This window comes from Fukomys damarensis, unplaced genomic scaffold, assembly GCF_012274545.1.
Source record: "Fukomys damarensis isolate Sample0158 unplaced genomic scaffold, DMR_v1.0_HiC HiC_scaffold_19, whole genome shotgun sequence".
Classification (NCBI taxonomy): domain Eukaryota; kingdom Metazoa; phylum Chordata; class Mammalia; order Rodentia; family Bathyergidae; genus Fukomys; species Fukomys damarensis.
The window spans coordinates 28,896,084-28,915,366 of NW_022900931.1; the positions used below are offsets into that span (position 1 = coordinate 28,896,084).

The following is a 19,283-nucleotide window of genomic DNA, read 5'->3' on the forward strand; positions in this document are numbered from 1 at the left end:
TCTCAAAAAAAAAAAAAAAAAAAGGTATAAATGTATTCAGTTTCAAACTATATGGCGTTTACACTCATTTCTCTGAATATCCATAGTCTCTTCTTGAGTATACAATGTGCTTTCTATCTTTGCCTAATAAACTCTACTTGTGTTTCTTTTTGGTGCACCCTGAAAACTTTGTGACAGGAGTCAGTGAGCCTGCTATCATGGTGGGGGTTAAGTTTGGGAAACTCTCAGACCTGGCCTGGTGACATTTTCTCTTGGTAAGCCAGCCACGAGTTAAAAGAATTGAGAGGATGATTTTGCTAAGACCACCAAAAGACTTCATTCATTTTTCTTTCCAACTTTTCTCAACTAATTCCTTGCCCTCTGAAACATAGTGTATCTTTTTTTTCTCCTCATGTCTCTCTTCCTCTCCCTGCCTTCAAACTTCTGCAGTCTTGAGTTCTTTCCTTTTCCACTAGTTAGAGTCTCTAACTGGAAAATGAGTGCTTGTACATAAAAGCACTGAAGGCAAGAAGCCCTTGCTCCCTTTGACCAGAAATGGGAAGAGGTGTCAGAAGGAGATCTCCAGGACATGTAGCAGCCTTACTCTTTTAGGTTAGCACCACTCTCTGTCTGTCTTAGTTACTTTTCTCATTGCTGAGACAAAATAACTTCCAAAGTTAAAAGAGAAAAGGTTTATTCTGGCTCACAGTTTTTAGAGGTTTCAGTCCACAGTTACCTGGTTCCAAGGCAAGGTGGTATGGCAGAAGGACATCACAGAGGAGAAAGAGTCCATGGTAAAGCAGGCAGGCAGAAGGCAGCAGAGCAGCTTCTCTCTGTCCTTTTATATTCCATCCAGGCCACTTGCCTTTTGGGTATTGCTACCCACACCCAAGGTAAGGCACCGTTAAGTCAGTGTCACATACCCTAATCCAGCCACATTTGGAACCCTCTACCCTATGACTACATGAGACTTGAAGGGACATCTAGATACAAGAGATAACAATGACCTTGGGTTAGATGGGACTTTAAATATCCTGCTTGTCCAGGAAGACACAAAATAAAGATAAAGCCACCATCCAGTGTCTTGAGCAAAGTTTCTCATGCAGCTGACATGGGAAACTCAACCCTGAGATAGTGGAGAACCTGGATTCTGGGTTGCAGCAATCTCAACAGCCTATACACTTGAAGGTCTGAGAGGTCTTCTAAACTGTGTTTTTGACCCTTCCCTACCCCAAAGGGCATAAGCTCTGTCCACCTGATGCCCTGGCTCCCCTCTTTGGGTGGCTGGGAACATGTCCTAAGCTATGCAGTTTAAAATGGTCATGCAGGTAATAAGTGATACTATACATGGGGACCTGATAAAGTCTGTGGATCTGAACTGAGCCCAGTGGTTTACTTTTTCACTCAGCAAGGATCTTGGCTCTGAATGCCTCCTTTATCTACCAGTGAAAGCAGAGTCAGGCCTTGAACTGGATACTACTATAACGTTGTAGACCCCAGAAAAGAACTACAGGCTTGAAATCACAAAGAAATTATTTTTTTCTTTGCTTTTGGTTATTTTTTTTTTGTTTGTTCATTTAAAAAATTGTGACTATGAACATTGTTTTAAATTTTTCTTCTTTCTTTCCCTCCTATTTTTTCATATTTCCTGAGGCTTGAATAATCTTCGTCCTCCAACCTTGCTTCTAAGCTCTTTTTCTTCTATTTCTCATTTTTTCCTCTTCTTTTAAATTTTCTTCCCTTCATTACTTATTTATTTATTGAGACAGGGTCTTGCTATGCAGTCCAGTCAGGCCTTGTTCTATGTAGCCCAGGGTGGCCTTGAACTTATGGTAACCCTTCTCTCTTTTTATTCTCTGTATACTTTCTTTTTTTCCTCCTTTTTTCTTATATTATTTCTTGCCAGTTTTTTTATCCTACTTTTACCAAATTCTATAGACATCCTTCTACTTCCCAACAAGATCCTATTTCTTCTTCTTCTATCATTGTTTAAAGTTTCAAAGTTTTCCTTTTACCTCTCAATTATAAACGCTAAATCTTTAATAGTATAACCACAAAGCTTTGTTAATCTTTTGATAGTTAACTCTGTAAAATTACTGTTGAATTTTTTCCTACCATTAGCAGAGAGATGATTGTTACATTTAGTACATATCAGCTGTAAGTCAATACCTGAGTTGCCTTAATATTTACCTTATAATTGATGGTTTCTTCTCTTGGGTTAAAGGTAGTACACAACTGGTTCTTATGGTGTGTTAGTATCTAACTTGTCTTAGGCAAAACTTCTGTAGCTGTGTCACTTGATATTAACAGGGTCACATAATTATTGCAATTATTCTGTAAGCCAACACTCAGATTACCTTTGTGACATTCACATTATTATAGTGCATTCCCAGAGACCTTGGTTGCTGGACTAAGTACACTTATACTCCTCTCCCAAAATAACCAAGGTTGTCAAATATTAGGGCTCTGGTAAAGGATTACAATTAACTACACCCAAAGTGTATAACTGAAAAGCAATGAAAGATCTCTACGCTAGCAACAAAGTCTTCAGACAATAAAAATCAATGAACCTCAGCACAAAACAAACAAACAAACAAACAAGCAAGCAAAACAACAGAAATGCAGCAAGAAAAGGCAATAAAATGCCTCCCCAAACCCCCACTTCTCCCAAAGCCAATCCAGGGGACACCAAGGGCAAAGTTGTACAGGCCACACACCTGAATTACTTGAAAGCATAGCAGATGAGGTTAGAAAACAGGTCAAAGAGATATTCAGTGAGATTAGAGAAGATATAACTAATAAATGATAGTAAAAACAAATATTTATAGTAATATAATAAATAATAACCAAAATGCAGAATCTCTCAGAAAACACTAATAGAAAACTAGATGAACTAAACAAAATGATATAAAACATGCTTGACCATTGACCAGTTCACCAAATAATGAGTGCCTGAAAAAATTTCAATCAGAAATCTAGAAGATTAAAAAATCTTATTAAGCTCAGTGGTTCCACTGCCTGCTTCGTAAACGTAAGGTCCTGAGTTCAATCCCTGGTACCAAAAAAATAAATAAATAAAATTATGGGTAGCAGGAAAGACTGATATGAGGACAGAACTAAAAGTCAATGGTGCCTTTAAAGACCACCTACTCAAAGACATATTAAAAACAGCAAGAGAAAATAAAAAATTGATCCAACAAGTGTTGGATGATGCAAAAAAGACTAATCAAAGAATAACTGGAATAAATATCAGAAGAAAAGAGAAATGGCATAAAAAAATCTGTTCACAGAAATGACAGAAAACTCTCCAAATATAGGAAAAGAAATAAATATACAGATAAAGCAAGGGATATAGAATACCAATTAGCAAATGACCAAAAGAGAACTTCTCCATCCACGTTACATTCAAGATTCCAGAAGTCCATCACAGAGACAAAAATCTTAAGAGCTGTTAGAAAAAGGCAGCAAGTCATACAAAGGTAAACCTATTAGAATCACAACTGATTTCTCTACACAAATCTTAAAGGCCAGGAGGGCTTGCAGTGAAGTGTTTCAAACCGGAAGAGATATCACCTTCCAACCCAAACTTATGTATACTACAAAACCTTTCTTTAAAATGGATGGACACCTCTCCTGCCTCGCAAGTGTTAAGATCCTGAGTTTGATCCCTAGTACAAAAAAGAAAAACAAAAGAATAAAAAGAAAAAAATGATGGACAAATAAGATATTTCCATAACAAGGAGCTCCTCTAGAAATTCATGACTACCAAACCAACATTACAAAAATATTTTCAAGGACATCCTAGAAAGAGATAATGAAACCAACAACATCAATAAGCACAAAAGAATGAATGAATACACTTGGTGGGATGAACAACTAAACAAAAGGAGAAAAATGAGGTAATCAGAAACAAGAAAGTAATGATTTGAGAAGTATAAGTCAGTATCGCTCAGTAATAACTCTGAATGTGAATCGTCTCAATTCTCCAATCAAAAGCCACAGATTGGCAGAATAGATCAAGAAAGAAAACCCAATAATATGCAGAATACAAGAAACACATTTAGTGCAAAAAAGATAATCGCAGATTAAAAAACAAAGGATGGAAAACAACATTCCATGAAACAGGAACCCAAAAAATAAATTAAAAAAAGCAGGAGTTGCTATTCTAATTTCAGTTTTAGCTCAATGGCGCTGCTGCCTGCCTTGCAAGCTCTCCGGTACCATAAACAAACAAACAAACAAAAAAACACTACCAACTAAGAAAAGTCTAGGTCCCGACAAATTCACTGCTGAATTCTACAAGAACTTTAGAGAAGATTTAATGTCAGTACTCCTCAAACTCTTTAATGAAACTGAAAGGGAAGCAGTACTCCCAGTCATTCCCAGAAGCACGAATTACTGAGATTCCCAAACCAGAAAAAGGTCCAACCAAAAAGGAGAACTACAGGCCAATTTCTAAGCAACCCAGATGCAAGAATCCTCAATAAAATAATGGCAAACAAAATGACTCAAATCAGCAAAAAGATCACACATCGTGACCTAGGAGGATTCATTCCAGGGATGCAGGGATGGTTCAACATATCCAGAAATCAATAAATGCAACAAACCATATAAACAGAACCAAGGACAAAACAAAACAAAACAAAACAAAAAAACAACACATGATCACCTCAAAAGATGCAGAAAAAGAATTTGACAAAATCCAATATCCATTCATGATAAAAACACTGAAGAAAATAGGAATAGAAGGTTTTTATCTTAACCTGATAAAAGCAATCTATGACAAATCAACAACCAACATCATACCGAATGAAGGAAGCTGAAAGCTTTTCCTCCAAAATCAAGAACAGACCAGAATGTCCGCTATCACTACTGCTGTTTAATACAGTGCTTGAAACATTAGCTAGAGCAATTAAGACAAGAGAAAGACAAAAGAGATATGGATAGGGAAGAAGTTAAATTATCATTATTTGCTGATGACATGATTCTCTACATAGAAGACCCCAAAATCTCCAGCAAAACACTCCTAGAACTAATATTCAAATTTGGCAGTTATAGCAGGATGCAAAGTCAATGCTCAAAAAGTCAATAGCATCCCTGTACATAAATAACGAACTCACTGAGAGGGAAATTAGGGAAACAATACCTTTCAAAATAGCATCAAGAAAAATGAAATACTTAGGAATGATCCTAAGGAAGTCAAAGACCTCTACAATGAAAACTATAGTACTCTGAAGAAGGAGACTGAAAAGGTCATCAAAAAAATGGAAAGATGCTGGGTGTGGTAGCGCATGCTTGTAATCCCAACACTCAGGAGGATGAGGCAGGAGGATCACTGTGAATTCGAGACCAGCCTTCGCTACACAGTGAGTTCCAGGTCAGTCTCAACTACACAGTGAGACCCTGTCTCAACCAAAAAAAAAAAAAAAAAAGACATCTCTGTTTCAGGTTAGACAGAACCAATACAGTAAAAATGGCCATATTTTCAAAACAGTCATATAGAATGCAATCCCAATCAAAATACAATAAGGGGGGCCTGGGGATTTGGCTCAGTGGTTCCGGCGCCTGCCTCGCAAGTAGAAGGACTAGAGTTCAATCCCCAGTAACAAAAAACAAAACAAAACAAAACAACAATAACAAAAAAACAATAAGGGGGCCGGGGATTTAGCTCAGTGGTTCCAGCGCCTGCCTCACAAGCACAAGGACCTGAGTTCGATCCCCGGTACCAAAAAAATAAAAACAAAACAATAAGGAACTCTTCTCCATTGTTGATGGGACTGAAGACTGGTGCAACCACTGTGGAAATCAATATGAAGATACCTCAAAAACTAGAATTTGAGGTCCCATTTGACCCAGCTATTCCTCTGATGGGTATCTTCCCAAAATAATTAAAAGAATGATACCACAACAATATATGCACACCCATGTTTATAGAGGCAGTTTGTAATAGCTAAAACTTGGAAACAGCCCAAATGCCCATCAACTGGAGACTAGATAAAGAAGATGTGGGTTTGCTATAAAATGGAGTACTACTCAGCCATAAAGAATGAGAAACTGGAGTCATTTATAGCTAAATGGATGGATAGTGAGGTCATGTTCTTAAGTGAAATAAATAAAACACACATGTAAACACAAAATAGTTTCTCTGGTGTGAAAAACTAACAGTAGAAATAAGGTTCAAATTGTATAATTGATAATGTGAAATAGGAAGACAAGGGCTAAAGGAGTAGGGTAAGTGGAAAGGGTGGAGAAAGGAAAAAAGGGACAAGAAAAAATATGAGAAAATGAAAAAATGGAAACAAAATCTTTGTAAATAGGGAAGGGTGGAGGGGGTGAAGGGAAGGCAAGGGTATGGGGAAAAAATAAGAACCAAGATACATCATGTAAAGGTACAAGATCCCAATGATGAATGTAACTATCCTGTATACCTAAAAAGTACCAATAAACTTAATGGAAAAAAAAAACAACAAAACAACAAACCACTACACATACACCAAAAAATGTACAAAAAATTTTTAATAATCAGATTATGACTGGTTAAATAAACAACTATTATCTTAGTTATAACTACATAAATATAGGTACATATGAGGCCATATATATTATACCCACAAAATATGTTGTGAGTCTAAATTAGTTTAACACATACAAATTAAATAATAGGTATTCTCTTTTATACAATATACATTATAGTGATACCTTGGTTGTTGAACTCAAGTTGTTCCAAATTTGTGTTTGAACATCAAAGAGTTAGAGAAACGAACATTTTTGCCATAATAATGGAAAATTAAGTCAAATCAAATGTCATCATAATTGTTGCTTGCTCTTGATTTCAAATTTTCCCTATAAATTTTATAATTATTATCTGTGAACATTCTACAAAAATTTTACTTCTCAAGCAACCACAATTGGTTAAAAAATTCTGATTATATTTTTATTTCAAAGTGCTTGATATTCAGGTAAGATTATAACAGTCAAACCTACTGCTTCCACTTCAGTATTGGTTGAACTGACTTTCTGAAGCTTGGCAACCAAAGCTAAAGAAAGATAAAGGTAGGGCCAGGGATTTGGCTCAGTGGTTCCACCACCTGCCTCTTAGGTGGCAAGGGCCCAAGTTTGATCCCGAGTACCAAAAAAAAAAAGAAAAATAAAAAGATGAAGGTAACTGAGCTAAGAGGACAGCCAGTACTTTGGCCCTGGCAGTCCAAGGTCAACAAAGACTCAGGACATGAGGGAACCTCTCTACAAGGATCCTACAACTCCAGTGAGCTACCCAACCTCCCAAACAGGGAGATTGTTGGGACCCAGAGAAAAGGATTCAACCAGTATACTTGTGCTAAAAAGAGGATCACTAGTGCCGGGCATGGTGGCTCATGCCTGTAATCCCAGCACTCAGATCGCTGTGAGTTCGAGACTACCCTGGGCTACATAGTGAGTTCCAGGTCAGTCTCAACTACATAGTGAGACCCTGTCTCAAAAAACCAAAAAAAAAAAAAAAACCAAAAAAAAAAAAAAAGAGGATCACTAAAGAGGGGATGGTCCTCATGCTTCCAAGTTAAGCCATGTGGTCAAGCAAAGACTGTGACCCACACCAGTAGATGACACATCTGGTAGAGGAAAAACTAAGAGCTAAGCACATGACTCCAAAAGGAATGCCTGGGAATCTAAACTGACCTTGACAAACACACAAATAAATGTTAAGTTTCATCAACACAAGTTTCACTTTAACTTAGTCATAAAACACCCAGCAGAAAAGTATAACTGACAATATACAAAATTATATTAGCAATATTAAATTAAAGGCTAGGCTAGACATAAAAAGAGGGCCTCACACACTGCACTAGCCCTTGCTGACAGTCTCCAGCTGCACCTATAACTTACAGCCATAGTAAGTTTTGATTATTAATATCACTAGCCAAGCCAAAAATACTAACAAATATGTAAACTAAGTTTGCTGACAACTACCCACTTCTAGTGTTCCTGGGCTACCCTGGTTGGGTATCTCCTTTAAGGGACAAGATTAGAGAAAGCTTCAAACTATTATAAAATACTGGTTAGAAAATACCGAGATTATCTCAAAAGCTTGCTTGCTACCAGGTCTAATGTGTCGTAGTGGCTAATAAATGAGAGACTCTTCATAAAAGGGGTCGTGGAAAAAATTTTATTCTAGCCAGATATGGAAATACTCAGATATGGAAACAGAGCTTCTTTTTTGCCCCACTCCTGAAACTTCCATGATAAAAGAAAACCACTGATTCATGGATAAATATTTTTAGGTCTGGGATTAATATATACATCTGACATCTATAGGCCAACTAGGCCAACTAGGCACCCCATTATCTGAAACAAACAAAAAAACCCCAAACATACTTTGATAAATGGAGAAATGACACCCAAAATATAGGACTCTTACACAGGGTTGCAATCACTTAAGAGATTAAGAGATAACAACATTTGCTACTAAAAGGCAAGGGCTGGAATAAGATGGCCAACACCACGTGGTACTTGGTGGCTCTGTGGTACAAATCTATGGCCTTGGTTGTCTCCAGGCTAATTTAAAAGATGTATATAAGTGTACTCATGGGTATAAAGGCACTGGGTTAAAATTGTAGAATGACCAGCTAATTTCCTGTTTTTGAGACATGCATGGACAAAATCAAATTAAAAAAATTTTTTTTTGGTATCGGGGATTGAACTCGGGTCCTTGCGCTTGCAAGGCAGGCTACCAAACTGCTGAGTTAAATCCCCAGCCCTAAAAAATCAATTTTTCATTGGAATGATCACTTGGCCTCCATCTTTATTCCACAAATAGGGCTTGAAAATGTAATGGTACCCATAGAACCTCTTTCTAATTATGCCCAAAATGCTCTAAGTAACACTGCAGAAGGTATTTTATTACTAAATTCAAAAGTAAAAATGAATGAATGAAAAAATCCATTCTACAAAACCAAATGGCCCTAGATATTCCAACAGTAGCACAAGGTGAAACCTGTGCCATTCTGAAAACAAAATGTTGTGTGTACATTCCTGACAACTTTGCAAATGTGTCTCCTGCATAACAAGATCTATGTTCACTGACTGGTGCAATGTCAGACTCTGCTGTAAGCATCAATGGCTGGCTAATGTCCTGGTTTTCTAAAACAGCCGGGTGAAAAAGAGTTTTCATTTCTCTGGCTATGATACTGTAAATCAGAATTTTTCCATGTCATATGATCTTTTGTTGTTGTGGACTAATGTCTTTTATACCCTTGCCCTCTTTTTCAGACTCTTAAAGAGTGACTGTTTTACAAACAGCAAAACTTGATGTTCCTATGTCCCCTTTAGGCCAGTCAGGACAAGACTACTTTCTGTCTCTGGCTAGGTAGGGTTAATGCCCCTCCTCAGCATAAAAAACTTATATAAAGTCAGACTGCTGGGCCTTCTGCACCCCCTTAAAAGAGATCTAGGTCAGGCAGGGCTGAGGTAGGATAAACGAAATAAAAAATAATCTGTTCTTTTGTTGTTAATTTTATTTGTACATTTTACATATACATAGTGACCACAGTTACCATAGGGGATTTGTATCTGCACATAATACATTTTGATTCTTCCTCCCCTCAATCCCCTTCCCTCCCTTCAACCTGTCTTCCCCTCATTTACAAAAGCATCGTTTCCACTTTTATCTTTCTGTTTTTCTTCTTTTCTCTTCCTTCTTTTTCCCTTTCCCCTTCTTTTGTTCCCCTTCCCACTTGAATATTTTCTTCCCATTTCCCAATATCTAGTTATACATTTTGGTCCTTATTTACACTTTCAGTTTCTCACATCAGATAAAAAAATGTGATATTTGAACGTGGGTCTAATTTATTTCACTTAAGCAGATGGTCTTAAGCTGCATCCATTTATGTATAAATGCCTCATGTTTATCCTTTAAGGCAGAGTAGTACTCCATTGTAAAAAAAAAAAGCCACATCTTTTTTATCCATTCATTCATTGATGGTTTTTGGACTATTCCCAAGATTTAGTTATTACAAACAATCCTGCTATAAACGTGTGTGCATACATTGCTATGGTGTGATGTGTTTGATTCTTTTGTGAAGATACCAACAAGGGGAATACTGGGTCAAATGGAACCTCCAGTTTTAGTTTTTTGAGGAATCTCCACACTGATTTCCACAGTCGTTGCACCAGTCTACACTCCCACCAACAGTGGAGAAGAGTTCTGTTTTCCCCATAGCCCAGACAGCATTTGTTATTGGATAATTTCTTGATAGCAGCCATTCTCTCTGGAGTGAGATGAAATCTCAGAGTTGTTTTCATCTGCATCTCTCGAATGATCAGTGATGCTGAACTTTTTTTAATATATTTATTTTCCATTTCTTCATCTGAGATAGTTCTTCATCTGAGAAGTGCATATTAATTTCAGATGCCTGTTTTTGGACTGGGTCTTTAAATTGGGGGGGTCTGGTTTTTTTGAATTCTTCATATATTCTAGATATTAGTTCTTTGAGGAATAGGTGGCAAAATTGTTCCCCACACTATGGCTTGTCTTTGTGCTCTGCTGGTGGTTTTTCTTATTCTGTAGAAACTTTTTATTAAGATGAGATCCTAGTTGTTGATTCTTTGTGGTAGTTCTTGTACAATCAGGGTTGTGTTCATAAAGTCTTTGCCTATACCAATGTCTTCAAGTGTTCTACCTACTCTGTCTTCCAGTAGATTTTTCCAACAGTGGAGAGGGTTCCTTTTTCCCCACAGCCCTGCCAGCATTTGTCATTGGTTGATTTCTTTCTTGATAACAATCATATTTTCTGGAATGAGATGAAATCTCAGTGTTGTTTAACATGTATCTGTCAAACAGGAGATTTAATTCTAAGGCAACACAGATATTAACAGTAAGGGAACTAGTGTGCCCATAGTCCCAGCTACTCAGGAGGCTGAGACAGGAGGATTGCTTGAGTCCAGGAGTTCCAGGCCAGCCTTGGGGAATATACTAAGTCAGACCCTGCCTCAAAAAGCTAGTTTGGAAAAATTAGCAAACTGGGGTTTACTAATGATTTGGCTCTTAAGATCTGTGCATGTGTGTGTGTGTGTGTGTGTGTGTGTGTGTTTTGAAACAGGGTCTACCTCTGTAATTCAGGCTGAACTTGAACTCACTGTGTATACCAGGCTGTGCTCAAACTCACAGTGATCCTCCTGCTTCAGCCTCCTGATTGCTGGGATTCCAGGGATATGCCACCATTCCTGGGTCAGACTGACATTTTAATAGTTCTGAGAGTTTCTATATTAATCATAGAAGCAGACAATGAGCTTATTAACATGAAAACCTCCACAGCTGGGGCTTCTACTGCTACTGAGGAGAGGTCTGCAGATACCCAGAGAAAATGCACAGTGTGTTGCCAGAGAGTGCAACTGCTGGGTTAGAACCTTTGACTCTCTGCCTGTCTTCCATGTGTAAGACTAGGATAGGGCTGTGGTGTATAGTGCTAGCTTAGCAGGTACAAGGCCCTGGGTAACCCTAGAACTGCAAAGCAAAAGCAAACAAAAAACAAGAAGAGTATCTACCTCATCAGGTTGTTGGGACACTTGAGCTAATACAGAAAAGCATTTAGAAGAATGACTGGTATATAGTGAATACCAGCTGGGTTTTTAGCCTCTATTTGAACAGAGAACTAAGCATGTTTTCTACAATCCATTTTTTACACCTTCATTCAACAAATGCTAAAACACACAAGTAGGTTCTCAGAAAATGTTTAATAAATAAATAATAAAGCATTACTAAAAATTTTTTTCAGAGACAAGGTCTTCCTATGTAGTTCAGGCTGGCCTTGAACACACTAAGTAGACCAGGCTTCCTTCAAACTCACTGTGATCCTCCTGCTTCAGCCTCCTGAGTACTGGGATTATTATGTGTGCACCACCATGCCTGGATTGTTCTTTTCTTTTCTTTTGTGGTGCTTTGGATTGAACCTGGGGTGCTCTACCACTGAGCTACATCCTTAGCTCTTTTTTTTTTTTGGTATCGGGGATCGAACTTGGGCCCTTGTGCTTGCAAGGCAGGCGGTGGAACCATTAAGCTAAATCCCTGGCCAGCTCTTTTTATTCTTTTACTTGAGACAGGGTCTTGCTAAATTGCCCAGGCTGGCCTCTAATTTTTGATCTTCCTTCTTCAGCCTTCCTAGTACATGGGCTTACAGGCATGCATGCCCAGCTCTGAGATTTTAAAAAATGAAAAAATACAAACAAGGAAAAATTAGAATAAAAGAGAATGCTCAGCCTATCCTGGAGTTTTTAGATAAATCTGGATAGCCAGTTAAGTAGAAAGATAAAATGCACAGACTTCCTGCTGGGAACAATTTCCCAGAGCACAGAGCAGAGAGGCAGGAAGAAAATCACAAGAGAGTAGGAAAAGGTAGCATCTAGGCAGGGAAAGATAGGCTTTATCAAAAATTAACAAGGAGGAGCCAGGCGTGGTGGTGCACGCCTGTAATCCCAGCACTCGGGAGGCTCAGGTAGGAGGATCGCTGTGAGTTCGAGACCAGCCTGTGCTACATAGTGAGTTCCAGGTCAGTCTCAATTACATAGTGAGACCCTGTCTCAAAACCAAAAAAAAAAAAAAAAAAAAAAAAAAAAAAAAAAAAAAAATTAACAAGGAGGGCCAGGGATTTAGCTCAGTGGCACTGTGCCTCTGCCTGACAAGTACAAGGGCCTGAGTTTGATCCCTGGTACCAAACAAACAAATGAAAGCATTGTAGGGCCAGGCATTTAGTTCAGTGGCACTGTGCCTGCCTTGCAAGCGTAAGGTCCTGAGTTCCATCACCAGAACTGGAAAAAAAAAAATTTAACAGGGAAACTTACTGAAAGCAGCTCCTACCCGGTACAGGTAGACTCTACAGTTAGCGCAATTAGAAAGACAAAGGAGAGAGAAATTAGACTGAGAGAGGTGCTAGGTAACACTATTGTCACGAAGAGTTAACAAAACACAAGGAAGCCAGAAGCAAAAGGTTACGGGGATGTAGCTCAGTGGCACCATGCCTGCCTGGCAAGTCCTGAGTTCGATCCCTGATGTGTGTGGGTGTGGGGGATTATGAAAATCAGTTCCCCTCACCAACCTGATAAATGCAAAGGAAATAAGGGGCAGCCACCTAAGGACTCTTATTTAGTATGAAACATAAGTATGCACACACACATACATATGTATGCATGTTCTCACTATAACATCTCTATATTATTGTATTAGATACACACATACCCCTTTACTTAACCATTAAGTCTAAGCTACCTTCCTACAAGCCTCCCCTCCACCCCGTTATCTATCACAAAGGGACTGGAAGAACACAGGCAGATGTGCCCAGGTCAGGAACAAAGACAGCCAAGATAGCCAATCAGATGATAACTTCTAGGTGTCCACATAGGGGATGGGAAAATTGCTAGTCCTAAATAAAAGGAGCCGGGGACAAGAGCTCAGGGGCATTCACTTCTGATGCCTCCTACTCTCCAAGCTATATTTTTTTTCCATCTTTTCCCAAATAAGCCATCTTCTTTTATTTTAAACTCTCCTTCATTGCTGAAGCTGAGAGCTTACAATCACAATTGCCTGTTCCAGATGAGGAGTAGTGCATATATCCCACCCTACTACAATAAATGTGGTAGATGTGCTATAGGTAGCATAATTGGGGCTGGGAGACCACTCCCTGTCTACACAAGAATTTGGGCAATGCCCCAGGGCCAATCCTCCTGAGAGAATCAAAAAATAAAGTAACAAAGATTCAGGAAATGTCTAAAGCTCCAGGGCCAGAGTACATGCATGTTAGAGCTCCTTTCCCCACTTACACCATGTGAAAGGTTCACACACACACACACACTCACACGGAATGCATAGTCAGAGTGGATTCTGGGACAGGGCTGTACGCTGAAATCCCACAATATTTCAGCACCCTTTCAATGATTCTTGTCAATTGTATTGAGACCCAGTGAGAGGCACTTGGACTGAGGTGCACATCTTTTAAAATCTGAAAGCCTGATTTGCTTGTGTGCCTTTTATTTTCCTGTTGTCCTGACACCACTTCTCTGTTCGTGCCACCCTTTTTGTCTTTGTTGGCATAGACCTGTTCTGAGCATGTCTTCAATTATGCAGCTGCTTTTTCTTTTACAAGTGGATGTGAACTCTGCTCGGCCTGGAATCTGTCAGACACTCCATGTGGATCAGCTGCAGTGAGTGAAAAGATGTGGCTCAGTCAGGCAGAGTGTGGCGCTGCCCACAAGACTGGCTTCCCTGTAGCTGAGCTTGGCTTTGACCACAAGGGCACATCACTCAACAGCAATGCTACACAAGTAAGGTGAGCTCTTTCTATGTCCTGCTTGGGCCTTCAAAAGGCTTGCTGTGCCTATTGCAGCCAGGCCTCAGTAGGCAGTCCTACAGTCCCTCAGTCTTACAGGAAATAATTCATTTCAAACAGCTATAAGATAGGTTTCTTTATGACAAAATCAGTCTTTTTCTTGCCCCCAAATCTCCAAATAATGGTTTTGGGAACCACTAACCCAGTTTCTCTTTAGTGGTGATGGGGACTGAACCCAGTGCACTCTACCACTTGGCTACACACTTAGCCCCTAACAAAACTTCTATCAGTACTCAGATGGTTCAAGTGTGCTTGCTGCGCCTTATCATGTAACAGTTCTCTAAGCTACTTGATTCTGAGTTATACTCACTAGTAACGGGCAAAGCTCTTCTAGTTTTTTTTTCCTTCCTGGCTTTTTGAGACAGGGTCTTTCACTGCAGTTCAGGATAGTCTCATGCTCACAGGAATCCTACCTCAGCCTCCCAAGTACTGGGATTACAGATGTACGCCACCATGCCCAACACTTCCAGTTGCTTTGAAGCAAAAAGTCACTTTTTCTTTTTTTCGTGATTACAGATGTACGCCACCATGCCCAGCACTTCCAGTTGCTTTGAAGCAGAAAGTCACTTTTTCTTTTTTTCGTGATTACAGATGTACGCCACCATGCCCAGCACTTCCAGTTGCTTTGAAGCAGAAAGTCACTTTTTCTTTTTTTCGTGGTCTTAGGAATTGAACCCAGGGCCTTTTCACTGAGCTACATCCCCAGCAATCCCCAGATTTTATTAGAGATGAAGTCTTGCTAAATTACTAAATTGCCCAGGTTGGGCTCCAACTTGAAGTCCTGCTGCCTCTGCATCCCACAGTGTTGGGATTACAGGTGTACACCACTACTCCTGGTTTTATTTTTTCCTTCTTTTCTCTTCCCTCTTCCATTCCTTCCTTCTTTCCCTTACCCCCATCTTCCCTTTTTCCTTTTTTGTGATACTGGAGATCAAACCTAGGGTCATACATTCTAGCCAAATGACCTACCACTGAGGCACATCCTAGCCTAAAATGTTTTTTTCACATTTGCTTTTTAAAGTAATATTTAATAAAAAATATTTACTGGGTGACAATTATGTGCCCAGGGACTATTTCAAATGTTGGAACTATAATGGTGAAAAAATAGGTTCAAAAAATTCCCAAGCTGGGTATGTTGGTGCAAGCCTATAATCCCAGCACCCTGGGCAGCGGAGGCAGAAAGATTTCAAGTTCAAGCCCAGTCTGCGTAATTTAGTGAGACACTGTCTCAGAAATATAAATCAAAGGGGCTGTAGATGTATATAGATGTAGAGGATATAGAGGCTCCAGGTTCAATCTTCAATTAAAAAAGTTAGAGTAGTATAATCTGCAGATGTTGCTCTGTGTCTGTGGGAGACTGGTTCCAGGGCCCCCATAAATTCCAAAATCCAACAATGGTCAAGTAACATATAAAATGGCACAGTAGGTTTTACACATAATTTATGCATATCTTCCCATAAACTTTACGACATTGTTGGAGTTCTCTGTAAATAGTCATGTACTGCCCATAATTTGGTCAATGGTGGACAATATATATGAAGGTATACACCATACAGCTTTGAGTTTTTGTAAACACACTAGTTTTGTTAGTATAAAAACAAAACCACTTAACTACACATTCCTTATACCTTTAAGTAATACATACTCGTGGTTGTTGGATTGTATTTTCAAGGAATAATCACAAGGAAAAAATTGTACATACTCAATACAGGTCCAATATTTATTTCCTTCAAATACAGAACTTCTCGCTCCAGGGTGACTGAATCTCGGGTGCAGAGCGCTGGGGTGGGGGTGGGGGCTCAGTGTTTCACCTGCCTATTCCGAATTAATTTACACTGGGCAGGTACTGCAGACGGTGCGAACCTTTGAGTCCCTCACGTAGGAAGGGCCCAGAGGTCTTCCCAGGCGCGAAGCCATGGGCTTTTTTCTAGCTTAGAGGCGAAAGGTAAAGTGATTTGAAAGGTGATGCCACTGGGCAGGTCTAATCAGAAACAGCGACTCAAGACACTTGCCTACCAGTGTGTACCAGGTTTCTACTACTGCAAACTAGGGAATGAGGCAAAAGGATCAATCGTTTATCCTTCTAAAAAAAATACTCCCAGGGCACAAAGCCAACTGAGACCCCAGGCAATACCCGTCACTGCAGCAACAAACACAGCTCCTCTCCAGAGCGCGCCATGCTGCCACAGCCTCCGCGCATGCGTACACCGCAGAGGCGCCCCTCGCGGCGCAGGCACTCCATCATCCCCGCTGCGCATGCACTCACCGAGTCGTTATCCACGTCCCCAAGGCAGATGGCGTGCGGGAAGAGGCTCCCACTAAACTCCATCACAGCACGCTGCACGTAGCTAACTGACCTCATGTCATTTCCAAGGTCGCCAGACCGGGTAGCCCGCTAGTGGTCCCCGAATGGCTATCGGTACTTCGCCCGCGGAGGTTAACCCAAAGCGGAGAGTTACGTCACTGCCTGACCTGTAACCCCCGCCTTGTTGGCTCAGTTCCAGACAGGCGGGACTTCCGAGTCTTGATGTGAGTGACAGGTTGACGGACCGCTCCTGATCGCCAAGCACTGGCAAGGGGCGAGCCTAGCCCGGGGCGGCTCCTTGGGACGGTCCAGGGCTGGTTCTGTTCTATGGTTCTGGCCTTGAGGGATAGCCGTGGGACAATCCCTCAGAATCACAGTAACATTTATAGCACTCCTAAGTGAAATACATAAGTCACACGTGTAAATACCGAATAGTTTCTCTAGTGTGAATAATCTGCAATAATACATAAGGTCCTAATATGGAAGAAAGGAGCTAAAGGTGTAGGGAAGATGGGATGGGTAGGGGAAGATTAAAAAGGGAAAAAAAAAAAATGTGAGATAATGAAAAGATGGAAATAAAGTGTTTGTAGATCGGGAGGGGAGGAGGGGGTGAAGGGAGGGCAGGGGTAAGGGGAAAAAATGAGAATCAACTCTTGTCATGTAGAGGTACAAGATCCCAACAATGAATGTAACTGTACTGTATCCCTAAAATGTACCAATAAACTCAATTAAAGCTGAAAAAAATAGTAATAACTAACAATCGTATCGTTTCTGACAGTTGTGGGCTTTTCTGGGGGCGCGGGAGGAGCTAAAAACTCACGTACCCCTGGCTGGCCTCGAATTTCTAATCCCGCTTAAGCCTCAGGAGTGTTGGGATTACAGTACAGGCGTGTGCCAATAGGCTAAACTCCAGCTGTGTTTTAATAAAACTAGCCACCCATCCGGAGTTGTTAAAACAAGATAGTGTATGGCAGCCATCACTTAAAAAAAAAAAAATGATGAATTGACTTCCGAAGTAGCAATGTCTTTGTGAAAGTTTTAGATATATGATCAATAGTTTAAAATCATCTGGTACATTTCACAAAAATTTCTTCACAAAATTAGTGTGACCACGATGTGAACTTGGGTAACTGTTTCTGCAGATGAGGAAAACATGTTCAGTAAGATGAAGCCATTTGGTAAAGTGATGGAGGCCGGACTCAAACTATGTTTGATCCCAAATCCCAAAAGCCCAGGGGCTTTTTTTCTTTTTTGATACCGGTGGTTGATCTTGAGACCTTATGCTTACAGGACAAGCGGCAGCACCAATGAGCTAAATCCCCAGCTCAGGGCTTCTTTTTTCCTTAAACCACTTATTGCCTGGTTCCTAGGAAAGTCCTTAGGCTGAAAGTGACAGTTGCTGGGATTCTAGACCCACTTTGTCTTGTGGACACCCTATCCCATCTCCACATACAAAGCTCCTGTCTCTCTCCCTCAGTGGCTTTTCTCTGTAGTGGTTAGGACCATTACTCTCATGGCATGACACTTTGGGATTCTTTCCCTGTTGAATCCAGTCCTGCCTTTCTTTGTTGTATCTAAGTCAGGGCTACAAAAGTATTTATGAAATCCTACAGTAGCTCAATACATATTTAGGTTTGTAAGCCTAGGCTGATTTATACTTGGTCTTTCTCCAAAAGTAAAATAACCGGGCTGGGGATTTAACTCAGTGGTTTTGCAAGTGCATGGTCTGATTTCCATCCACAGTACTAAGAAATTGTGCAGAGGGACGGGCTGAGCGAGGCGGCCACCCACAGCTGGCTGCAGAGGCAGATGAGCAGGCAGCAGCTGATGGGCCAGAGCCACGTGGTGCTGAGCAACTTATGGGCACCCATCATCCAGCAGCAGGTGGACGGAGCCTGGGATCGGCTGCAGAGGCGCCTGACTGAGCGCTTTGCCTGGAGCCCGCAGAGAGCGGTGCCAGGAGGAAGAGGCAGCAGTGCTGGGTGAAGCAGGGTGTGGGATTAAAGGTGTACACGCTGGAAAAAAAAAGAAAAAAGAAAGAAATAGAGGCTAGACTAGGCGCAGCCCTACTTTGTCTGAAAGTAGTGGGGAAAGGCTGGAGGGGCAGGACCTTTTTACCTAGGGGAGGAGGAGGATGGCAAATTTGGTCCTAGTAAGTAGTCTCAAGGAATGTTAAGTACGATGAGGAGCATCAGGTCAGAACAGGAAGCAGTGTAGACTTATTGGGGACTGTAGATCCACTCTGAGGCTAAACTGTTACCAGTCCTTCTTTCTGGTGTAGTGTAGGGATGTGCATTTCCACTCAAAGGGTTGGGTTACCCAGTTTTCCATAGTGCTTTTAAAATGCATTATCTCAATCATGGAGTGGTTTCATACTGCACCCAGTATTCTATGTCTGTCCTCTCACCCTAGTTGAAACTTTCTATTGTTTTATAAAAATTAGTATTAAAATGTTTACTTCTAGATGTATTCACTTGTTTTGTTGTATTTCCCAGTTTTTTTTCAGCCCTCTAAATGAAATTGCAAAATAAACTTATTAATTAATAATTTTCAGCACAAAATAGATGAGGATCATCCTGCTTTAGTCACCAAGTGCCCTGGCCTGACTCAACTCTCAAGTCAAACCC

General features: G+C 40.3%; 1 protein-coding gene across 3 annotated transcripts in view; it reads right to left on the reverse strand.

Moving 5' to 3' along the window:
- Itfg2 (integrin alpha FG-GAP repeat containing 2) overlaps positions 1–17,096 on the reverse strand; it is a 27,677-nt gene extending 10,581 nt beyond the window's left edge. The window contains exon 1 of one of the 3 annotated variants that reach the window (XM_010611546.3): positions 16,618–17,092. In XM_010611546.3, the coding sequence (XP_010609848.1) occupies positions 16,618–16,713 (96 nt within the window). In that variant the 5' untranslated portion in view covers positions 16,714–17,092. Of the gene's footprint in view, positions 1–16,617 lie in introns of all 3 variants that reach the window. The other 2 variants (XM_010611547.3, XM_010611548.3) reach the window with 2 other exon arrangements.
- Positions 17,097–19,283: the final 2,187 nt, after the last annotated feature.